We start from the raw sequence: 23689 nt of genomic DNA, 5'->3' as shown, positions 1-23689 counted from the left end.
ATAAAGCCCTGGAACCTGAAATGAGTGCCACTTAGAAACAGATGGTGGCTTCCACTAGGTAATAGTTAGTGGGAAAAAAGTTCGAACAGTTGGGAGTGTGGATGTAGAATGTCTGCACTTAATGGGCTGGGTTCCCTACTTTCATAAAACATTGAGGGCAACTTGTAAGTTTTTTGCACTTCACCGGGCAGTGGTGGCGCAGGCCTTTAATTCCAGCACTTGGGAGGCAAAGACAGGCGGATTTATGAGTTCGAGGCCAGCCTGGTCTACAGAGTGAGTTCCAGGACAGCCAGGACTACACAGAGAAACCCTGTCTCGAAAAACCAAAAAAAAAAAAAAAGTTTTTTGCACTTCAAACTGGCTCTCAATAGTTTGAGACAGATTGGTCTTCTTTTGTAGAGCACTACACACACATCCTTTCTTGGGCATCGCTGGGAGAGTCTGTTCCTGAACGTGTCCTCCCAAGCCCAGAGACCTTCGCCTTGCTCAGAACTGGGCAAGCTGCCCAAATCCCTTTATGTGCAGTGCACCGGCCTCAGGCGGCGCATGCCCAGATTGGCAGAGTAAGGGGCCAGGCGCCTCGCAGCAGAGGGCCTGCAGTTCCCGCCATTTTGTCCCGCTCGCCAAAGCGCTGGCCACTGCAGTGGACTACAAGTCCCGTGAGGCTCCGCGGCGGCACTTCCTACCCTCACTGTCCGGCCCGCTCCCTCCGCCCCCCCCCTCCCCTGGGGCCGAAGGCTCTGGCTGGAGCCAGGCGGCCAGAGACCAGGTAGGATTTCCGGGAGAAAGTGCTGTGGAGCTTGAGGAGGCAGCAACGACCTGGGTGAGTTCCTCAAACTTGGGAAAGTGAGCGCCTCCCGCGCGCGCGCGCAGCAGCGGCGGTCTCGGCTCGGCTGGGGGTCGCGGTCCGGGCCGGGGTAGGGGGGTAACGGCGCCGGCGGCGGTCCGTGCAGCCAGGGCGTGGCGGGCCGTAGCCTCCTCCCTCCTCGGCCCTCCCACAACGGCCCCGCGGCGGTGTCCCCGCCTGTGGCCGGCCCGCGTAGACTCCCGCTCTCCGCCCCCCAGCCTCCGCGGGGCCCTTTTGTCTGCGCCGCTTTTTCCCCTTTTGTGGCGGTGCGCGGAGTCGCGGTCTCCAGGGGAGCCCGCACGTTCTGCTGGGGACTGCTCCCTGGGGATCTGGTTACTGTAACTGGATCGGGTCAAAGTCCATCTTTCAAAAGTGACCTCCCTCAGACCTCTGCATCCTGGCTGAGCAGAGCAGAGGCTTAGGAGCCTGGCATAGTTTCAGTGGAAACCTGGAAGTTATAGTCCAACTTCTTTCTAAATGTCAGCCTCCGGCAGCTAGGGATCAAAACTCAAGGCGCTTTTCTCCTCCAGTGGATGGAGTCTAAGAAAAAGAAGTGAGACTTGGAGCCTCAATCCCGGAAACCGAGAAAGAGTGGAAATTTGCTGCCATACGTGTGGCAGCTGCGATGGTGGGGGTGGGGGCGGCGGCGGCAAAGAACTCAAGCGAATCATTGCTCGGAAACCTGAAAATCGGAGAGGAGTGATTACTAGGACATCATTCATTGCCTCTAGTCTTCAGCACTTCATTTGTCCACGCAGCTCCTCGACTTTCCAGACTACGTCCTTTTTCTTTTTTAAACAAAAACTCCAAAGAAAAAGCTTACTGAAAGCACCTGCTTTGTAGAAAAACCTAGAAATCCAGTAGAGGCTAGAAAGCATTTTTTTTTAAGCCAGGTTAAAAAAATAAAGGCGATTTAGGGTAAGAGTGATTAAAATATGTTTTTACTGGACACCGCTGAATTGCGTTGACTTGATCCAGTTTGGTTAGATAGTGGTAACTGTATGTCCCGTCGAAGAACGAATGAGACTTAGCATAGGGGTGAAGCTTTATAAAGGCCAAGGTAGATACCCTTTGAAAAATCGATTAGTATTTCAAATTCCTTGAGTGAAGACAGCTGGGACTCCTTTTACATGAATCAGGAAAGGTATTTTGAGGCGAAATTCCCACCCCAGAAATGTAGGCAAATAAAGTCTCCATTATTCTGTTCGACATTTTATAATGGAAGTGACTTTGAGACTCTTAGATTGTGTTAATGTATGGAGGTTGTCAGTTGTCTTCCCTAACTAGTTGTGGTGGTACATCCATCCCTGTAACCTCAGTACTCCCGCAGCTATGGTAGGAGAAGCGTGAATTCAAGACCAGCTAGATCTATGTAGACCTGTTATAGACCAGGTCTAAAAAAAAGTTTCTTAAATGTGTCGGGGGGGGGGGGGTGGGGGGCAGTGGAGTCAGTTCAGCTGTGACTTCAGAGAATGCTGTGGAGATGGCTCTCTCCTTTCATGTGGGTTCCTGGAACAGAACTCAGATGGTCAGGCTCACATGGCAAGAGCCTTTTCCATCTGAGCCATTTTGCTAGCCCAAAACTTTTTTTTTTTTTCATTTTTTGTTGTGCTAGGAATGGAATCCAGGATTTTGACCATGTGATGGTCTGCCACTAAGCTTATGCCTCCAGCCCCAGCTATTTTTAAATCACGGGGAATAGAAATTTATTTATTTACTGGAGATTGGGTCACTCTGTTGCCCACTCTGGGCTTGGGTTCTCCTAACCTGCCTTCGCCTTTCCAAGTGCTAAGATTATTATGGCTGCACCAATGCACCTCTTTTTTTGTTTGTTTGTTTGTTTTGTTTTTTTTGTTTTTGTTTTTTTCGAGGCAGTGTTTCTCTGTGTAGCCCTGGCTGTTCTGGAACTCACTCTATAGACCAGGCTGGCCTCGAACTCAGAAATCCGCCAGCCTCTGCTTCCCAAGTTCTGGGATTAAAGGCATGCGCCACCACTGCCCAGCCATCCAATGCACCTCTTAAACTGAATTTCTAGCAGAATCACTACTTTCTGGCTTATTTACTCAAACAGGATAGTGGTGTCCATGTTATTTTTGAAGAGTTGTATATGTATGTTGTATAAGTCTTATTAATACATGTTGTATAACTATTATATCCTCCCCATAATTACGTGAGGTATTGGTTCTCACTTTACAGTTGATTGAACCTTTCCTCTAAAATGTTAAGTAACTGGCCCAAAGCCAAACAGTTAGCCCAGGTAGGAAAGCTGAACCAAACAGGAAGCCTAGGGCTTTCTGTTTCCTTAGATTCAATGCAGCTAACAATCATATTTCGACAAACTGCTTTAATTTGCTGAGATCTGAATATAAGAGAAAACTTATGGAAATATTTTCTATCTCAAACAAACTGATTTATAAGGAACTGAAATTCATTGAACCATGAAGTCTTTTCCATCTGATTACTGCCTTCACTCTGGCTTGCTTGTCCTGTGTCTAGGCAGAATAGCAATTTTATGGGGCCTTGGGGACAAAAGGTGATGAATTACTAAGTTGTGGTTTTAAGCTTTTATTAAAAGGTGGTTACATTTGCGGGCAGCCTGGTCTTCATAACAAGTTTTAGGAGGAGAGCTACACACACAGTAAGACCATGTTTGGGGGCGGGGGAAGAGGAAAGACTATGGTGAAAGGTTTGTTAAGAATTATGTATGTGAAGAAGTAGGTAAGGCAGCTTTGGCTTTCTGATCCTGAAGACAGAACTCAAATGCATGCACTTTTTATGCATAGTTAAAAACGTTTGGTCAGACTTAACCTGCAGCTCAGTCTCAGTTTTCTGTCAGTACATGCCATGAATGTGACCTCAGAAACAGCAGCCTACTTCAGCTCTTGTTCTTAAATTGTTAAGTAAAATGCATAACATTCCAGTGGAATTGAGTCAGTGTAATTAGTCTATGTTCTTTCTCTTAGTTCTTTTCTTTTTGGGATAGGATTGACATAGTATCTTGTTACATAGCCCAGGCTACCCTCCAGCTCTCATTGCCGCCTCAGCCTTCTCAGTGCTAGATTGGAAACTAGATCAGCCTTTAAACTAATGGTTGCACGCTCTAGATCTGTTTTGTCTTGATACTGTAGTGAGAAGGGATTCATTCCCCACGTCTCTTCTTTAAATGTTGGTCTGCTTTATTTACAGATCCACCCTTTTACTCATTAAGCCATGAATGAAAATTAATGCTTTAGGACCCAAGGACAGAGCAGTGAAATTGTTCTCACCTCTGGAGGTTTACAGACCTTACAGACTGATTCCAGGTTGGGGTAGGGAAAGAGACAGATAGTAAATTTACACTAAATATAAGTCTCCATCATTGTACAGCCAACTTAATCTCTCTCTCTCTCTCTTTTTCCCAAAGTGTTGACTGTGCCTTGTTTGCTTGTTTCTGTCTTTCTGCCTTGTTCATTTTTAAAGATTCATTTATTTTTATGTGTGTGTATACACTGTAGCTGTCTTCAGACACACCAGAAGAGGGCATCGGATCCCATTACAAATGGTTGTGAGCCACCATGTGGTTGCTGGGAATTGAACTCAGGACCTTTGGAAGAGCAGTTGGTGCTTTAACCATTGAGTCATCCATCTCTCCAGCCCCAGCTTAACCTCTTCTTTTTAAAACTAACTTGTTTTGATTGAAACAGAGTCTTTCTTTATATAATAGCTTATACTGGCCTGAAATTCACTATGTAGCTGAGGCTAGCCTGGCACCTGAAATGATTTTTCTGCCTTAGTCTCAAAAGTTCTGAGATATATATAGGCCTGTACCACATGCCTGGATTTATGTCACATCCTTGGGCTTTAGATTTTCATCTTGAACATGGGGATAATAGCTTCTTGCTTTACATAATGGAATGTTTCCAGGAATAAGTGGCCTGAGCATCTTCCTCCTCCTCCTCTTCTTCCTTCTCTTCCTCCTCCTCCTCTTCTCTTTCCTCCTCCTGCTGGTGCTGGTGCTGCTGTTTCTAGCAAAGGAAAAATGAGCAGGTGGATCCTGGACCAAGTGTCTGTCCCTTTGTAAAACTTGGAGGTGTTTTGGGGTTGATGGGAGAAGCTGTCATGTGGCCATGCTGGGGCCTGTATATAATGAGCAAGTTCTATATTCCCACCCTTCCTTTTGTATCTTAATAGGAGCTATCTCTAACCACTTATGGAGATCCTTTTCAAAGTATTCGTTATTAAAGAAAGTTTGTTTTTATTTTTTTACAGTTCTTGTCATAATGGCAGTTCTGATTACCACCGAGTTCCATCTCCTGCATAGAATAAGGTCTTAGTCTTCATGCTTATTGCTTAGCACACAGCTGGTATTCTTTTTTTCTTTTTCAATTTATTTAATTTTTAAGTTTTATGTGTGTGCACTTGAGGATGTACCATGTGCCTGCAGGTTGTGTTGAAAAGGGCATTGGGTCCCCTGGACCTGGAGTTTTAGGCAGTTGTGAACCCTGATGAGGGTGGGGGAATCAAACCCGAGTCTTCAGTAAGAGCAGCCCTTGCTCTTAACCACCAAGCCCCGTTTCCAGCCTCAGCTCTGGGTGTTCCGTTGGAACATTATTCACTCAGTGTCCCTTGAATGAAGGAATATCAAAAGTGACCAGGTATGGTTTTGGAGAGTATCAGAACCAAAATGGATCTTTTATCTAGCAGATTTTTTTGTTTTGCTGTTGTATGGTAGGGGCTGCGTGTTTCATTGGCATGATGTCTCCAAAACTCTTTTTTTTTTTTTTTTGTTTTTGTTTTTTTGTTTTTTTCGAGACAGGGTTTCTCTGTGTAGTCCTGGCTGTCCTGGAACTCACTCTGTAGACCAGGCTGGCCTTGAACTCAGAAATCCGCCTGTCTCTGCCTCCCAAGTGCTGGGATTAAAGGCATGCGCCACCACCACCCAGCCTCTCCAAAACTCTTAAGGTATTACAGAAAGATAGCAGTTGGATGGGGCTGAGATGGCTCAGGCAGTAGAGACACCAAGCTAGGTTAAACTGAGTTTAATTCCTATAACCCACATACATGGTAGAAGGAGAGAACCAACTTCTGCTACATGCATGCTGTGGTGTGCACATGTGTACAGTCAGTCAGACAGACAGACAGATACACACACACACACACACACACTCAATAAATAAATAAGCTGGAGTTGAAGAGATCTCCCAACAGATAAGAGCACTGTGTGTTTTGCAGTGGATGCAGGTTTCCTTCCTAACACCTACATCATGGCTTATAACCATCTGTAAGTCCAGGGACCAGATGCCCTCTTCTAGCTTCTAAGGGCCGCAGGCTCATATGTTGTGCACATACATACATATAGGCAAACATACACACATTATTTTTCAAATGGAAATAAAATTTAGAGCTGGGCAGTAGTGGCACATGCCCTTAATCCTAGCATTTCAGGAGGCAGAGCATGGTTGGTTTCTGAGTTTGAAGCCAGCCTGGTCTACAGAATGAGTTCCGGGACAGTCAGAGCTACATAGAGAAACCCTGTCTTGAAAAATCAAAAAAGGCCAGGCGGTGGTGGCGCACGCCTTTAATCCCAGCACTTGGGAGGCAGAGGCAGGAGGATTTCTGAGTTCGAGGCCAGCCTGTTCTACAGAGTGAGTTCCAGGACAGCCAGAACTATACAGAGAAACCCTGTCTCGAAAAACAAAAAAAAAAACAAAAAAACAAACAAAAAAAAATCAAAAAAGAAAAAATTTTAATTAATAAAAAAATAAATATATAAAATTTAGATAGGGACTCAACAATTGTATTGTTTTGTTTGAGACTGGGGTCACACTTTATAGCATGACTCTTGTTGGCCTGGACCTCACTGGCCTTGAAATTGCGATGATTCTCCTGAGTTTTGGGATTAAAGGCATGTACCAATATGTCCAGTTTAAGATTTTGTTTTGGGCTAGGCAGTGGTGGCTCACATCTTTAATCCCTGCACTCAGAAGGCAGAGGTTGATGGATCTCTGAATTGAAGGCTGGCCTAATCTACAGAGTGAGTTCCAGGATAACCAGCTACATAGAGAAACCCTCTCTGGGGGAAAAAAAGATTGTGTTTTTGGTAAACAGTGCAGGAAGCAGTACAGACGGTGGTTTGTTTTTATAGTATGGTCTTAGAGTAAGTAGGAACTCAGGCACTGTCACTCACTCTGTAGCCCAGGCTGGCCTCGAACTCAGAAACTCACTTGCCTCTGCCTCCCAAGTGCTGGGATTAAAGGCGAGTGCCACCACTGCCTGACTATACCACCTTCTTTTAAGGTGTGTGTGTTCACACAGATACATGACTACATGTGGAGGCCAGGGGCCAACCTGGGATATTCTTCCTCAGATGCACACATTGTTTGAGACAGGGTCTCCTATTGGCCTGGAACTCTCCAAGTAGGTCAGCAAGCCTCAGCAATCTTCTTGTTCTAGCCTTTTTTTTTTTTAAATCATCATGTCTTCTGGTCTTCTGGTGATTAGATCATCATGATTGCAAGATAGCACTTTCCAGAGGAAACTGTCTCCCAAGCCCTAAGTTTATTCTAGGTAGAAGGAATGGTTTTGAACATAAGAATGGAATGGAGTGTAAACATGTTTAGTTGTTTGTTTAGGGGAAAGAGTGGTCTGGAATGCTGAGAGTGTGTTACACTTGGGTTTTAACACTCTGATTCTCATAACCCTTCCAGACTGCTGGAACAAACCAACGATGTCCACCCTGGATGGCTGGACACAGCAAGCATGCACAGGGACTGCTGCTAGTCACTGAGCCTCCTGTCCTGGTGTGGTGGTGGCTCCCACCTGTAATCCCAGCACCCATGGGGCTTAGCTGAGGTTTGCAGTGAGTTTGGGCCACACTAGGCACAAAGTTCTAGGCCAGTCTGGACTACAGGGTAAGGCCAGGGTTTGAAAACAAACAAACAAACAAACAAACAATTAACTAGACAGGACTTTTTTTTTATGCTGTTAGAAATCAAATCCTGTGAAATGTGTTTTCCATTGACACTGAGCTGCACACATAGATAGCCCTTTGATTCTTTAGATTTAGTAGGGTTTTTTTTTTTTTTTTTTGTAGCTTATTTTAAATCTTTTAACAGCTAGGGTTCCTTTATTCAGCTTTTATTTCCTTTTCTTTCTCTCTCTCTCTCTCTCTTTTTTTTAAAACAGTTTTACCATGAACCCTGGAGTTGGCCTAGTACTTGCTATGTAGGCCAGGCTAGCCTCTTAACTCATAGAGGTTGGATGGACTGCCTCTGCTTCCTGACTGTTGGGATTAAAGAACCACCCTTGGCCCAATCCAGCTTTTTTGACTGATTTTTCCTGCCTAGTTACAAGCCATACTTTCCTATTCATTTGTTGACTCTCTCCCTTTGGAGCCTTTTTCTTTGGCTTTATCCACATGCACACCACATATGCACAGGGATATGTGGATTGGCCATTTAAAGTAATGTGATCTGGCAGCCCTGGAACAAACTTCCCTTGCTGTGGGTTTCTTTTGGTCTTACTTTGGTGGCTCTCTTAGACTAAACTTGTAAAGTGTGTGTTCTTTGTTTTGTGAACCAACTGCAGTCTGTACTTGTTTGGCTTAGTGATTAAGTAATGATTAGACAGAGATTTCCCTAAGCGCTGTGAACCAGTAAGTTTTCTAGCTTTTGCTGAAGGCCTCTGGTGAGGACCTTACTACCCATGTCATGGCAGTGGTAGGGGGCACACATAGGAGGGGAAAAACTCAGGCTCTGGCCTTTATAACAGCTTGCCCTCTCAAAAATTTAACAGTTCCATCAAAGTACCAAAATATTCTCTCTCCATCAGGTCCTAGCTCTTAAAGGTTCAATTTCCCAATACCAGCACCCTGGGGACAAGTTTCTTAACACACCTAAGCCACAGCAGGCATCAGCTCAGATATCCTGATTCTATACACTAACATCTCATTCTTTCCCATTCAGGACCCTTCTGTTGGTATACAACAGCACACATAGATAGCACACATAGGATGGTATACCACAGCACACATAGCATGGTATACCACAGTACATATAGGGTGGTATACCACAGTATACATAGGATGGTATACTGTAGTATACATAAGATGGTGTACCATAGCACACATAGGATGGTATACTATAGTATACATAGGATGGTGTACCATAGTACACATAGGTTGGTGTACCACAGCACACATAGGATGGTGTACTATAGCACACATAGGATGGTATAACATAGCACACTTAGGATGGTATACCACAGCACACATAGGATGGTATACCACAGCACACATAGGATGGTGTACCACAGCACACATAGGATGGTATACCACAGCACACATAGGATGGTTTACCACAGCACACATAGGATGGTGTACTATAGCACACATAGGATGGTGTACCACAGCACACACAGGATGGTGTACCACAGCACACATAGGATCATACACCTCGGCTTCTGTGGTAAACTGGCTACCTCTGGAGCTGAGATACTTTGATGACTGGTTCTTAGGCTGGTCCTCGGAGCTTTCTGCTATCTTGCTGCAAGAGAGATAAACTTTGGAGGTTACCAAGAATACTTTGAGGCTTTCCTGTCTACCTGTCAGATGAGCAGTAATCTCTGTTACCTGTTTGTTTTCTTTTTCTGTCACAGTGGTTGAGCTTGGCAGTAATTTCTCAATCCCACTGTCATTATAGCTGCTGTTTTCTTAGTCTTCCAGTCAAGTAGTACATTCCTTCCCACAGCACTGCCTGCCAGTGTGGAAACTCTTAAGAGTTGGACCAGCAGCACCGTGTGCCAGGGGCGGTCAGTGCTGTGCGTTTGACCCTGTATCTGCCCTGCCCTGTAGTCTACTCCAGAACCCCGTCCTCATCCCCGTTCTCTCTGCTCATAATTGACTGCAGTTAGAGTTTGTGTTCACACTGCCGATCAGGGAATGTGCGTAGGACAAGCTCATAGAGGGATTGGCTAGGAAACTGGCCTGGGCACAAAGGTAGATGAGGCAGATTTGACCCTCACGAAGTTGAGTAAATATTTATATTCAGTTAAAATTCTTAGCTTGACATGGTGTTGGAGACCTTTAATGCCAGTACTCAAGAGGCAGCGACAGGAGCATCTCCATAAATTGGCAAGCCAGCTATAAAGTGAAACCCTGTCTCAAAAAACAACAGCAAAAAATTTTTTAAAAACTTTTTTCTGGGGGCTGGAGAGATGGCTCAATGGTTAAGAACACTGACTGCTCTTCCAGAGGCCCTGAGTTCAATTCCCAGCAACCACATAGTGGCTCATACCCATCTGTAATGGAATCTTATGTCTTCTTCTGGTGTGTCTGAAGACAGCTACAGTGTACTCGTCATTTATATAAAATAAGTAAATAAAATCTTTAAAAAACAAAGCAAAAACATTTTTCTGTTGTTTTATTTTCATACATAAGTGGCCTAAATTTAGATTCCTGTACCTAAAAAGATAATTTCTTCTGTAAAATTACTTCCTTCCCTAAAGATATCCTTCTTATCTCTTCACAGATATGCATATAAGTTGTTTTGTTATTTATGTAATTAGCTTTTGAGGCAGGGTCTTTTTATTATGTAGCTCTGGCTATCTGGAACTCAGGATGTAGACCAGGCTGGCCTCAAGCTCACAGAGATCACCTGTCTCTGCCTCTTGAGGGGTAAGGTTAAAGGGATGCGCCACATGGCAGGTTTGTTTTTCATTTACACAAAACATTGCTCTTTCCTTTACATGCCATTGAATGCAAGCTGGAGAGTCAGCGTGTTTTAGGAGACTGAGGGTAATGTATTTAAAAAAGAAAAGTAGTGAGGTCTTGCCTCAAAAAGCAGGAAACACACACATACACACACAAGAAAATTAGACTTAGATTTTTCCTGATACTTTAGTTTGTTATGCTTGTATCCCAATAATACCCCTTAACCCTATTAATTATCATTCTGTGTGTGAGTGTGAGTGATTGTGGGAGTGTGAGCCCACATGCATGACACAGTGTCCATGTGAAAGTCCAAAAACTGTCAGTTGTCTTCGTTTTTGTTGGTGGTAGGGTTTTGTTTTTGTTTTTTGTTGTAGAATTATTTATTTTATGTATGAGTGCACTATTGCTGTCTTTAGACACACCAGCAGAGGGCATTAGATCCCATTACAGATGGTTGTGAGCCACCATGTGGTTGCCCAAGACGCAGTCAGTGCTCTTAACCTCTGAGCCATCTCTCCAGCCCCTGTTTTTTGAGACAGGGTTTCTCTGTAGCCCTGGGTGTCCTGGAACTCAGAGATTCCCCTGCCTTTGCCTCTTACCTGTTAGCATTAAAGACATGAGCTTCTATCTCCTGGCCTTCCTTCTACCTTGCTTCTGCTGGGCTACATAACCCAGGCTAGCTGGCCTAGGCGTGCTCTTGTCTCTCTCCCATTTCACCTTAGGAGTGCAGAGGTCACAGATGCATGCCACCACATCTGGCATTTTCCATGGGTTCCAGGGATGGGACCCAGGTCATCAGGCTTGAGTAGTAGATGCTTTCATTTGCTGAACCCTCTTACCACGCTCCAGTTACAGTGCTCTATTTAATAAGTTATATTTTTCAGTAGTGCTTAGATGCTTACTAAAGAGTGAGTTGGGTTTATTTTAAAGAAACTTACAAAATGGTAAGTTTCTTGTTTTCAGTATTGCATTTACCTTTTCTCTTTTCAGAAACTCCTCCTCCTCTCCCTACGCTGGTTAACAGTGGCATGGAAGATCCATTTGGTGAGTATGGCCTGATCTTGTATTGATGCTTGTCCTTACCTGTTGCAGCTTTGAGTGCATTCTCTCACGCTCAGGATGCTGATGGAGAACAGTGCCTCTCAGCCTTTGTGCTCTCAGCATCCGTTCATTCTCTCGTCTGTTAGCTTTTGTTTTTTATTTTATTTTTAGTTTTTGCTTTTGAGATAGGATCTCTCTACCTAGTCCTGCCTGTCTTGGAGTTCATGTAGCCCAGTCTGCCTTGCAGTCACAGGGATCCTCCTGCCTCTGCTACCACCCCCAGCACTAGGGTTTTGGAGTTCTTGTCTGTTTGATTTTTTTTTTAATTTAGCTAATTTTACTTTATATGCATTTGGTATGAAGGTGTCAGAGTCCCTGGAACCGGAGTTACAGACAGTTGTGAGCTACTTGGGACCTCTGGAAGAGCAGCCAGTGCTCTTAACCACTGAGCCATCTCTCCAGCCCCATTTGTTTTGCTTTTTTTGAGACAGGATCTCATTGTAGCACCAGCTGGCCTGGAGTTCATTATGTAGACCAGGTTGGTCTTGAACTTGTAGAGATCCCTCTTGTCGTTGCCTCCTGCGTTCATGGCAGTGCTGGATGCCATTCATACCTTTAACGTAACTAAGGATCTTAATGAGCTTCTGCTTGCCAACATTTACTGTACTGCAAATTAGATGTAAGGGACTGGGAAGATGATTCAGTCATTAGGAGAGACACATACCTTATGTGTACATGCAGGCATTGTAAAACCTTACTACAAGCTATATCCCCAGCCCGTAGGAAGTGTATTTGAGATATTAGTTTATTTTCTTCTGTCTTGCTCTGTTGCCATTGATGTGACTGAGGCTGAACTTTCTGACCTGGTAGCTATAATCAGGAAGTTCAGGTTACGTTTTTGGCCTTAATTGAGAGGACATGCATTTATTTACTTGTTTGTTCATTTGTTTATTTTTCTGGTTTTAATGAGCCTAGGTGGCTGAGCATGTTTTTATAGAAGTATAGCTAGCTCATCAGGAGACCTTTAGTTTGAACACTAGAGGGCAGACAGCACCTTGTTAATAAACATAGTTTTGTCATCAAGTTAGTCTTGAAATTATTTTGAGGATTAGGGAGGTTGAACTTATTTTCATAGCACAGTGACTGTTCCTAAAGATAGTGTTGATATACTAAGCTGCAGACAGTGAGATATGAGCCTGCACTGGGACATCCATGCAGGAGGCCATCCTCCAGAGGTTAGAGGACCACACCTACATTATATGAGATCATTTCAAAGAACAGGGAAGACAGGAAGGGAGGGAGGGAGAGAGGGAGGGAGAGAGGGAGGAAACAAAGGAGGGAAGGAGGGAGGGAGGGAGGGAGGGAAGGAAGGAAGGAGAACAAAGCACAGGGAGACAAGTGATGCAGGAATGGTGATGGCTGGACAGTGTAGGTAGCACTAAAGATTTCTACTGCATTTGGGTTTGGACATCCTTAATCTCAAATCTGTGATGGGGCTGGAGAGACGGCTTAGAGGTTAAGAGCGCTGGCTGCTCTTCCGGAGCACCTGGGTTGGAGTCCCAGTGACTCAACCCTTTGCAATTCCAGTTCCAGGGGCTCCTGTGCCCTCTTCTGGCGTCTGAAGACCTTGTACTCACATTGTGCATAGATATGCAGAAAAAGATTCGTACACATAAAATCTATAATTTTGCCGGGTGGTGGTGGTGGACGCCTTTAATCCCAGCACTTGGGAGGCAGAGACAGGCGGATTTCTGAGTTCGAGGCCAGCTTGGTCTACAGAGTGAGTTCCAGGACAGCCAGGGCTATATAGAGAAACCCTGTCTCGAAAAACAACAACAACAAAAAATCTATAATTTTACCAAGTCTGAAACTCTTTGAATGCTAATATAATTGGAAAGTTCTGCCTGACTTAGTGAGAATGGGATGGATCACAGTCTGAAAATAAATGGAAGAATGTTGTATAAAATTACCTTTGGCCTATAAGTTGTATGACATGTAAATGAATTTCTTGTTTAACTTGTGGGGTATTTTCATATTTATTTTAATAATTTTTGTGTGTATATGTTTACCACAGCAGTGTAGAGGCCAGAGGAGAACTTTCAAGAGTCTCTCCTTCTATCACGTGAGGTCTGGGGATCATGATAATATCTTTACCAACGGAGCCATTTGATCCAACTCCCTCTACCCACTTTTGGGACAGGATCTCACTATATATCCCTGGCCAACCTGGAACTCACTGTGTAGACCAGGATGGTCAAGAATACCACTCTGCAAGCTGAGCAGTGGTTACACATGACTTTAACCCCAGCACCTGGGAGGCAGAGGCAGGCGGATTTCTGAGTTCGAGGCCAGCCTGGTCTACAGAGTGAGTTCTAGGACAGCCAGGGCTACACAGAGAAACCCTGTCTCGAAAAACCAAAAAGAAATTAGAAAAAATTAAAAAAAAAAAAAAAAAAAAAAAAAAAAAATAAAAATAAAAAAATAAAAAAAAATAAAAAATGTAAGAAACCATGTGTTAGTGTAATGAGCAATTTATTTGCCAAATAAGGTCAGTTTTCTTTTCGCTTAGTTTATTTAGTATGGAAGACTAAGGTTATTATAGAATAAAGTGGGGTGCCCTTGAGGGATGAGAGTGACAGTGGCCCAAGGGTCGGTTGTATCTATTATGTCTAATTTTGTGTTTTTGAGACTAGGTCTCCCTAGGCTATCCTGGAACTCACTATGTGGACCAGGCTGGCCTAAAACTCACAGAGATCCTCTTGCTTCTGCCTCCAAGTGCTAGGTTAAAGACACGCACTACTACACCTGGCTCTTACTGTGCCTAAATTTAGAAGTACTTATGATGCTGCGAACTTTTGGGTTTGTTGTGTTTTCTTGCCTCCATCTCAGCAGCTCTCAACCTGTGGGTTGAGACCCCTTTTGGGTGACAGACCAGATATCCTTCATATCAGAGAGTTACGTTATGATTCATAACAGTAGCAAGATTACAGTTAGGAAGTAGCAGCAGAATTATTTTTGTAATTTTTAAGTTTTATAAAATTATTTAAAATAATTTTATTATTTTATTATGAGGAACTGTGCTGAAGGGGCTTAGCACTAGGAAGGGTGAGAACCACTCTATCTGATCAGGGAGAATTTTTTTTTTATTTTTTATTTTTTTTGGTTTTTCAAGACAAGGTTTCTCTGTGTAGCCCTGGCTGTCCTGGAACTCACTCTGTAGACCAGGCTGGCCTCGAACTCAGAAATCCGCCTGCCTCTGCCTCCCAAGTGCTGGGATTAAAGGCATGCACCACCACTGCCCAGCTCAAGGGGATTTATTAAATGACCATGTTGATGGGAAATTTTTTATGATGTTGTCTTAACACTGGGAGCTAAAAGTATGTCAGCAATACAGCCCTTCCTTTCTATTTAAGAGGAGGAGGAAACGTGAACTTTAGTTAGTTGCAGTCCTTCAGGCGTAGGAGGTAAATTCCTCTAAGATTAAATGAGGCTAAAAGTAATGATGGTTCATCTTTCTCTTGTAGTGTTTTTTTCCTTAAAGCTCTAAGAATAATATATGCCTGCTTGTTGGTTCACACCTAAACATCCCAGCATTCTGGAGATGGAGGCAAGAGAATTACCACTAGTTTGATGCTAGCCTGAGATAAATAATTAATTCTAGTACAGCCTGAGCTGCAGATTGATTTCCATATCTCCATATCAAAACAAAAACAAAAACGAGAGGGGGGGCAGGCTGGCTGGCTGGCTGGCTGGCTGGCTCAGGGATGGTTCAGTTGGTAAAGCATTCCTAGAACCCACTTGAAAACTGGGCATCATGATGAGTGTGTGTGCCCCAGTGCTGGGGAGGCGGAAGCAGGTTGATCCTTGGGGCCTCCCTGGCCATCCAGGCTAGCCTAACTAATGAGATGGACAGTGTTGTGGACAGTGGCATATGAGATTGTCCTTGGGTCTTTACATGAATCTGCACAAACATGTATTCACATAGGCATATGCACCTATACATAAACACATATACAAGCACATGAAAAACTACTATTAATAAGTAATGAATAAATTAGAAAATAAAATTTTCTTAGATTTTTTTATTTGTTTGTTTGTTTGGGGTGTTGTTTTGGTTTTGAGGCTAAGGATTTATTTTGTGTATGTGACTGTTTTGTCTGTATATATGTCTGCCCACCACAGACATGCCTGGTGCTCTCAAAGGCCAGAAGAGAGTATCATCTTCTAGGACTGGAGTTACAGATGGTTGGGAGCTGTCATGTGGTTGCTGGAATTGAATTCCAGTCCTCTAGAAGAGCATCCAGTGGTCTTAACTGCTGAACTGTCTCTCCAGCCCTGAAGAGACAGTCTTTAAAAGATGAGTAGTTTGACTCAGTACAGAACATACAGAGGTGTGTGCCATCTGCTTCTGCTTATAATCTCACTACACATCTACAATGTGTGCTTTAATATTGGTTACAGTGAAGGCTACTTAGTATCCTAACCTCAGTCAAACGATAATGGTGGGTGGTTGGACATTTAACTGTATTTATTCTTTCAACAAATTTTAGTTGGCACACCACCCCAGCTGCCTTGAAGGGAAAAAGGAAAAGAATAGGGTATTGTTTCAGGGGCCTAGGTATAGGTACTCTCTGCACAAGCATAATATCCCAAATCTTCAGCCCTAACAGCCAAATACAGTGGCTTGTGTAATTCCAGGGCTGGCCAGTGGAGACATGCTGATCTCTTGGTCTTGCTAGCCATCCAGTACAGCTGAGTCAGCAAATTCCAGCTTTAGCTTGAGACCTTGCCTTAAAAGATCAATTGTAGTGTGATTGAGAAAAATACCCAGTACTGACCTATGGCCTGCACACATATGTCCATATGCACTTGGATCCAGAATACACACACAGAAAAGATAGAATTTAAGGTCTTAAGAGATTTGGACTTTTTTTTGTTTGTGTTTTTTTTTTTTTTAATTTTTATTTATTTATTATATGTAAGTACACTGTAGCTGTCTTCAGACACCCCACAAGAGGGCATCAGATATCATTGCAGATGGTTGTGAGCCACCATGTGGTTGCTAGGATTTGAACTTGTGACCTCTGGAAGTGCAGTCAGTGCTCTTAACCACTGAGCCATCTCACCAGCCCTTGTGTTTATTTTTTAAGACAGGGTTTCTCTGTGTATCTCTTGTTCCCTAGAACTCACTATGTAGACCAGGCTGGCCTTGAATTCATAGAGATCTGCCTGTCTCTGCCTCCTTAGTGCTGGGATTAAAGAGATTTGAAATTGTTAATGTTAGATAAAGTTAACTTTCTTTCTTTTTTTTTTTTAAAAAAAAAGATTTATTTACTTATTTTATGTATGTGAGTACACTGTCACTGTCTTCAGACACATCAGAAAAGGGCATCGGATCCCATTACAGATGGTTGTGAGCCATCATGTGGTTGTTGGGAATTGAACTCAGGACCTCTGGAAGAGCAGTCAGAGCTCTTAACCGCTGAGCCATCTCTCCAGCCCCTAAAGTTAACTTTCTATATAAATAAAAGTAGTTGTAAGGCTAGGAAATTATCTCAGTTGGTAAAGACTTACTTTAAACTCTCTGAATCTATGCAAAAAAGCCAGGTGTGATGGCTTGTTGTTGTAATCCTGGCACTGGGGAGGTGGGAGTAGGCAGATTCCTGAGGCTCTGGCCAGCCAGCCTAGCCTAATTGGGGAGCTTCAGGTCCCAGGGAGAGAACTTGTCTCAGAAAATAAGGTGGAGAGTGATTGAAGAATACACCCAACATCTACCTCTGTCTTCCATATACCTGCATCATATGCACATGGGTAAATTAGAAAGCCTCTGTGAAAACTAATTTACAATAACATAACTCATGGAAACTAATGTGTAATAACATGTGTCTCATGTGGAAGCTAATTTATAATAACACATGAAGCACACATAACAAGATAATCTCAATTATGTTGTCTTTTTTGTTTTCAAACAACTGATCAGTGATTATTATGTATTCATAATTTCTAGGCCTGTGCACATTTCATAATTTAAATCCACCATAATTCAAGAGAGCCTGGAGTTGATTCTCTCTTTTCCCCAAGTGGGTCCTGGAGATGAGAGTCAGCTCATCAGCCTTCTAAAGCAAGCCCTTTTACCCAGTAAGCCATCTGCTGGTCCCCAAGTATCTCTTGAACGCCATAGTCTACTGTGTACTATGCTATTTTATGAGGCTGTTGAGATGGTCCCACCTTATTTATTTATTTATTTATTTATTTATTGTCTCAAAAGATAAGGTGGCACATACCTGCATGCACCCCAGGTTACTCTTGAGCAAACAGCAGTCTTCCTGCCTCAAGCTGGCACTAGACAGGGCCACCACTCCCAACTACAATGTCTACTGTCAAGGAATATACAGTCCAACAAGAAAGCAACGAGTCGAGAGATGATTACAGCAAAGGTTGCGCATGCAGCTGAAGGCAGAGACACACTCTCTGTAACTGCGATCACACAGATGAATGTCTAATGCAGTTGCAGGGATGAGACAGCTCGAGAGGTAGCCTGCACTGGAGATTGAAGACCGGCCGTTGGACAGATTCAGAAGGAAAAGTGCAAGTGGAGCAAGTGGCTGGGCGAGTTAGACCGGGAGCTCCAAGGGGCACCAGCACTAAAGATGAGGGCAGATGTGGGAGAACTGTGAACATTAGGCACAAGGTTAGGTTCTCTGAGTGCTTGATTCTCATGCCTCAGGTGTCCACGAGCCTGGATTATAGACTACGATATACTATATAGTATATCATGGGCTACCAGGTCTGTAGTCTTATATTCTAGAAGTCACTGTTGGCAGAAGTGGCACATGTATATAAATCCTAAGACTTGAAAGGCTGAAGCTAGAGAGTGTCTGGGAGAAATTACCAAATGGATTAGAAAGGGGGCGGAGCTTGAGCTCACAGCGCAGTGGTAGAGCACTTGCCTAGCATACACAAGGGCGTGGACTTGATCTCCAGCACAGAAAAAGAATTGGTTATAGCCAGTGTGAGCATGGTGTTACATGTCTTTCAGGGCCTTCCTGGGCTACATAGAAAGGGACAGAACCAAAACCAGGTTTGAGATTATTGTCCTAAATACACACAGAGAGACATTGAGTTCTAAAGTGCTGTACACATTCTGTTGAACCCAGAATTTAAAGAAAACTTTTCATAAAAGAAAAAGAAAATTTTCCGGGCAGTGGTGGTGCACGCCTTTAATCCCAGCACTTGGGAGGCAGAGGCAGGCGGATTTCTGAGTTCGAGGCCAGCCTGGTCTACAGAGTGAGTTCCAGGACAGCCAGGACTATACAGAGAAACCCTGTCTCGAAAACCAAAAAACAAACGAACAATAAAAAGAAAATTTGAACCAAATCAGTAAATCCTGGAAGAATTATCAGCCGGGGTTGCATCTCAGCTGGTAGACGATCTGCCTGGTGTACTGGAGCCTGTGGATCTGCTCTTACACCATGCGTACTGAGCTGTGAATGAATGGTCAGCCTCGGCTTCTCAGGGACTCTGAGGACAGCCTGGGAGACATGAGACCTTGTCTTTAAGAAGAAAAAAGGAGTACTTTAGCCCTTTATTCTTCCACATCACTGCAGATCCACACAACAGATTTGGTTTTACTGGTAATTGCTCTTCTTGTGACAGCTCACAGCTGTCTGTAACTCCAGCTTCAGGGGATCTGATGCACTCACACCAATGTATGTAAAATAAATTAAGAGGTTTTGTGTGTGTGTGTGTGTGTGGTTTTGTTTTTTTTTTTTTTTTTTTTTTTGAGACAGTATTTTTCTGTGAAGCCTTGGCTGTCCTGGAACTCAGTTTGTAAACCAGGCTGGCCTTGAACTCAGAGATCCACCTGCCTCTGCCTCCTGAGTCCTGAGATTAAAGGTGTGTGCCAACTACTGCCCAGCTTTATTTATTATTTGAGTGTGTGCATTTTAGGTATGTGTCTGTGGAGGTCAGGAGAGAACTTGAAGTCTCTCCTCTCCTTCACCATGTAGGACCTGGGCATTGAACACAGGCTGTCAGGGTTAGCAGCAGCATGTGCCTTTACCTGCTGAACTACCTCACCAGTCTGCTTTCTACTTTTTCTTCAGCTCACAACACTAGCCCATGTGTAGTGAGTCTTCTCCTAAGTTAAACCTCCTTTCTAACGTTTATTTATTAATTTATTTAGTGTGTTGTGGGAATGTGCATGCCACAGTACTCATGTGGCAGTCAGGGGACAACTTTGTGGAGTTGGTTCTTTTTCTACACCTTGATGTAGATCTAGAGGTGAAAATCAGGTCTCCAGGCTTATGTAGTAAACCATTTGCCAGCCTTAGTTAAACCTTTCTGGAAATATCTTCTAGGTAAACCCTGAGGTAGGTTTCCATGGTGATTCTCTGTCCAGTCAAGTTCACAGTGACCATTAAATGCCGCATAGTTATTCCTTAGATTTTGGGTAGAGAATACCTTTAGTTAGGTTCTTGGTGCCTAAGCCGGGGAGCAGGGAGTATGAGTATAGTGTTTAATGATTATTGGATCCTGTTTATTTTCTATTTATTTATTTTGTTTATTTTGATTTTTCAAGACAGGGTTTCTCAGTGTAGCCCTAGATATCTTGGAATTCACTATCTAGACCAGGCTGGCCTTGAACTCACAGAGTTCTGCCTGCCTCTGCCTCCTGAGTACTAGGATTAAAGATGTGCGACCACTGGCTATATATTTGATATATTTTTGAGATAGAGTCTCACTCTGTGGCTTACACTAGTCTCAGACTCAGGGCAATCCTCTGGCCTCAGCCTTCACACTGCTGGGACTGACAGGCATACATCACCACCCTTGTGAGATCATGCTCCATTTAAGGATTCTTTATGACAAGAAATAATTCTTAGGTTGAAATGACAATCACCAGACTTGTTTCTTAGAAGGTTCTGTTTTTCTTTCTTTTTTTTTTTTTTTTTTTTTTAAAGATTTATTTATTATATATGAATACACTGTAGCTGTCTTCAGACACACCAGAAGAGGGCATCAGATCTCATTACAGATGGTTGTGAGCCACCATGTGGTTGCTGGGATTTGAACTCAGGACCTCTGGAAGTGCAGCCAGTGCTCTTAACCACTGAGCCATCTCTCCAGCCCCCGAAGGTTCTGTTTTTCAGGATTCATATTTATCCGCAGCATTCATAAAGCTTTTCAGAAAAGTCAAAATAGAATTATACTAGCTGCTTTAGCATAGACAGATAAGCATAGGTGCATGTTGTCTGAACTTTCCTCTGATTTCACTAAACTGTTTTCCTAAGGCACACATACATTTGTTTCTGCTTTTAAAATGAAACTTAGAAGCAAAGGTGTGTGTAATGTAAAACGTAATTTTTGATTTTAAAAGTTCTATGGAAGCCGGGTGGTGGTGGCGCACACCTTTAATCCCAGCACTTGGGAGGCAGAGGCAGGTGGATTTCTGAGTTTGAGGCCAGCCTGGTCTACAGAGTGAGTTCCAGGACAGCCAGGGCTACACAGAGAAACCCTGTCTCGAAAAACCAAAAAAAGTTCCTTGGAAAATTTTAATTATATAATTTATTTATATAATTATATAAATTTATAATTTAATTTATATATTTAATTATATAATTTTTAATTATATTTCCTGTGGTTCTAAAAATTGAAGGTTTTGAAGGGAGAGCTATTTTATACATGGAATCAGCAAAGTCCACTTGAGTTACCAGCTGGAGGGAGTCTGATAGAAACAACATGAACATAGTCGTCCTGAGTTATTTGCAGGAATTACTATTGACTCACCGTGGTGCCAGGTGTTCGTTACTCAGACGTTTTATTTAGAGGAGGATAAAGGCTGGATTCTTCTGCACATGAGCCGGAAAGGAATGCCCCTTAACCTGAATCCTTGCTAGAAGTTCCTGAGTAACTTTTTCAGGTGCCATGGCTATTCTCAAATAGTTACTGTATCCACAGATATGTGACTGAGGGCCAATTCTGCACAGATTTCCTGTCTCCTTGGAGACAGTTTGTGAGCTGGCTGAATTGTAAAGCGTTATGAAAGAGAGAGAAGGAAGACAGAACAATCATAGTTATCATCCCTTTGAGTCACCAGCAGTGACTGTTGCTGTGAGGAAACATTCAGCACATTGCACAACCTGCATGGGTCCTCAGTTCTGTCTGCCCAGTTTCTATACATCATTGATACCTCTGGGCTCTGTACTAGACTTCAGTTGGCCCTTCCATGTGATTTTATAAGGCTTTTTTTTTTTTCATTAAAAGAAAAAGGCTTTGTAATTATAAAAACCAACTACATTCTGTTCATAAAAAAATAAAAAACAACAATAGAGTAGAAAAAATTTGGTGGCCAGTGAGGTTTATTAATGACACAATTCACTTGACTTTTTTTTTTCCTTATTTGGCAAGGATTGACTTTTGATTCATTATAAAGAAAAAGTACACAGTGGCACACCTGACCAGCCTTTCCTGGAGCCCTTTTCTTCCCCTAGGAAGAATATTGAATTGCTTAAACCCTTGGTTTAACAGGAAGGGATTTTAACAATAATTTTAGTCACTCGTGTAGTAGCTCACATGATCTTTTTGTCTGTGTATATGGTGTATATATAAATCCATGTTTTCTTGTGTGTGTGAGCACCCATGTATAAGTATACATGTGGGTATAGATGCAGACTCACATGGGGGAACATGCATATGGTGGCCAGAGTTCTCATTGTATCTCTTCCTCTGCTCTGCCATGCTTGTCTCGTGTGTGGTGTATTGGTATGTGTGATATGTGTGGTGTGTGCATGCAGGTGCCAGAGGGAGACATCAGGTCTATTCTTCTGTTGCCCTCCATCTCTTGTTGTTGCTTTGAGACAGAGTTTCTCTGTGTAGTTCTGGCTGTCCTAGAACTCCTGCAAACCAGGTTAGCTTTGAACTGAGAGACCTGCATGCTTTTGCTTGCCCAGTTCTGGGATTAAAGGCACACACCAACTTGTTGCTCTCGGTCTTATTTTTTGAGACATGGTGTCCTACTGAACTTGAGGGTCCCCATATCCATTAAGCTAGCTGGCCAGTAAACTGTAGGTATGTCTCTTAATTTAATTCTACAATCTATGAGTAATTGTCTCCGTTCTCAAGTATGCCCTCATGCTTTTTTTTCTGATTTGATCTGAAACAAAGTGACCCCTAATTCTTTACTTCTGTCACATAAAGAACTTAGCATTTCTGTTCTTTCATGTACTCTTTATAATCCTCCTGTGCAGAACATGGATTTTTACCACATATACATACATACACACACACACACACACACACACACACACACACACAAAATTCCACACCCCAAACAGGGTCTTTTTTTTTCCCCTCAGTATGTAGCTCTGGCTGTCCTGGAACTCACTTTGTGGACCAGGTTTGACCTCAAATTTGCAAAGATTTGCCTGCTTCTACCTCCTGGATGCTAGGATTCAAGGACTGTGCCATCACGCCTAGCTAGGAATAAATTTTCAAAATTTAGTATGGATATTTCACCACCTTCTCCAAAGTGAGTTTCTTAGCAGCTCTCATCATTTGGAATTGATAGACTACTTTCTGGTTGCCGGAGTTTTTTCTTGCCTCCATTGCTCATGCTCTTTGCCCTGATGATCTTTGAAACAGGGTCTTGTTTTATAACCCTGGCTGCTTTAACTTGTCCTTCCCCCTGTCTCAGCACCTGGAATACTGGGGTCACAGACAGGTACATTGTCTTTTGCTCCTAAGGTTCATAAGCAAAGCTTCAGATTAATTCTGTGTCTTGTGGGGCTGTAGTTCAGTGCTTGCCTAGCATGCATGGGGCATGCTTACGGGGCAGGAGGTTCAGGTTGCTGAAGACTTGCTGCATGTACACTGTGCACTGGGCTACTTACATCGAGCTTCGGTAGGTAGTTTAAGCCCATAAAGAGCTTCTAGACTACAAGGGAATTGTAAAGATTATTGCAGTTCAGGGTGGTGTGCCCACCAAGACCAGAGTTTAGTCCAGTGATTCTCAACCTGTGGGTCATGCCCCTTTGGGGATCAAATGACCCTTTTGCAGGGGTTGCCTATGATTACAGATGTCAAGGAGCAATGAAAATCATTTCATGGTTGGG

General features: G+C 43.2%; 1 protein-coding gene across 2 annotated transcripts in view; it reads left to right on the top strand.

Annotated features, from left to right (window-relative positions):
* The first annotated feature begins 724 nt into the window (after window positions 1-724).
* Phactr4 (phosphatase and actin regulator 4) overlaps window positions 725-23689 on the top strand; it is a 71584-nt gene continuing 48619 nt past the window's right edge. For both annotated transcript variants that reach the window (XM_028759886.1, XM_028759885.1), the window contains exons 1-2: window positions 725-823; window positions 11526-11579. In XM_028759886.1, coding sequence (XP_028615719.1) covers window positions 11564-11579 — 16 coding nt within the window. In that variant the 5' untranslated portion in view covers window positions 725-823; window positions 11526-11563. The remainder of the gene's footprint in view (window positions 824-11525; window positions 11580-23689) is intronic.

This window comes from Grammomys surdaster, unplaced genomic scaffold (assembly GCF_004785775.1).
Source record: "Grammomys surdaster isolate TR1022 unplaced genomic scaffold, NIH_TR_1.0 126313, whole genome shotgun sequence".
NCBI lineage: Eukaryota > Metazoa > Chordata > Mammalia > Rodentia > Muridae > Grammomys > Grammomys surdaster.
This window is presented reverse-complemented; position numbering and strand designations above follow the sequence as displayed.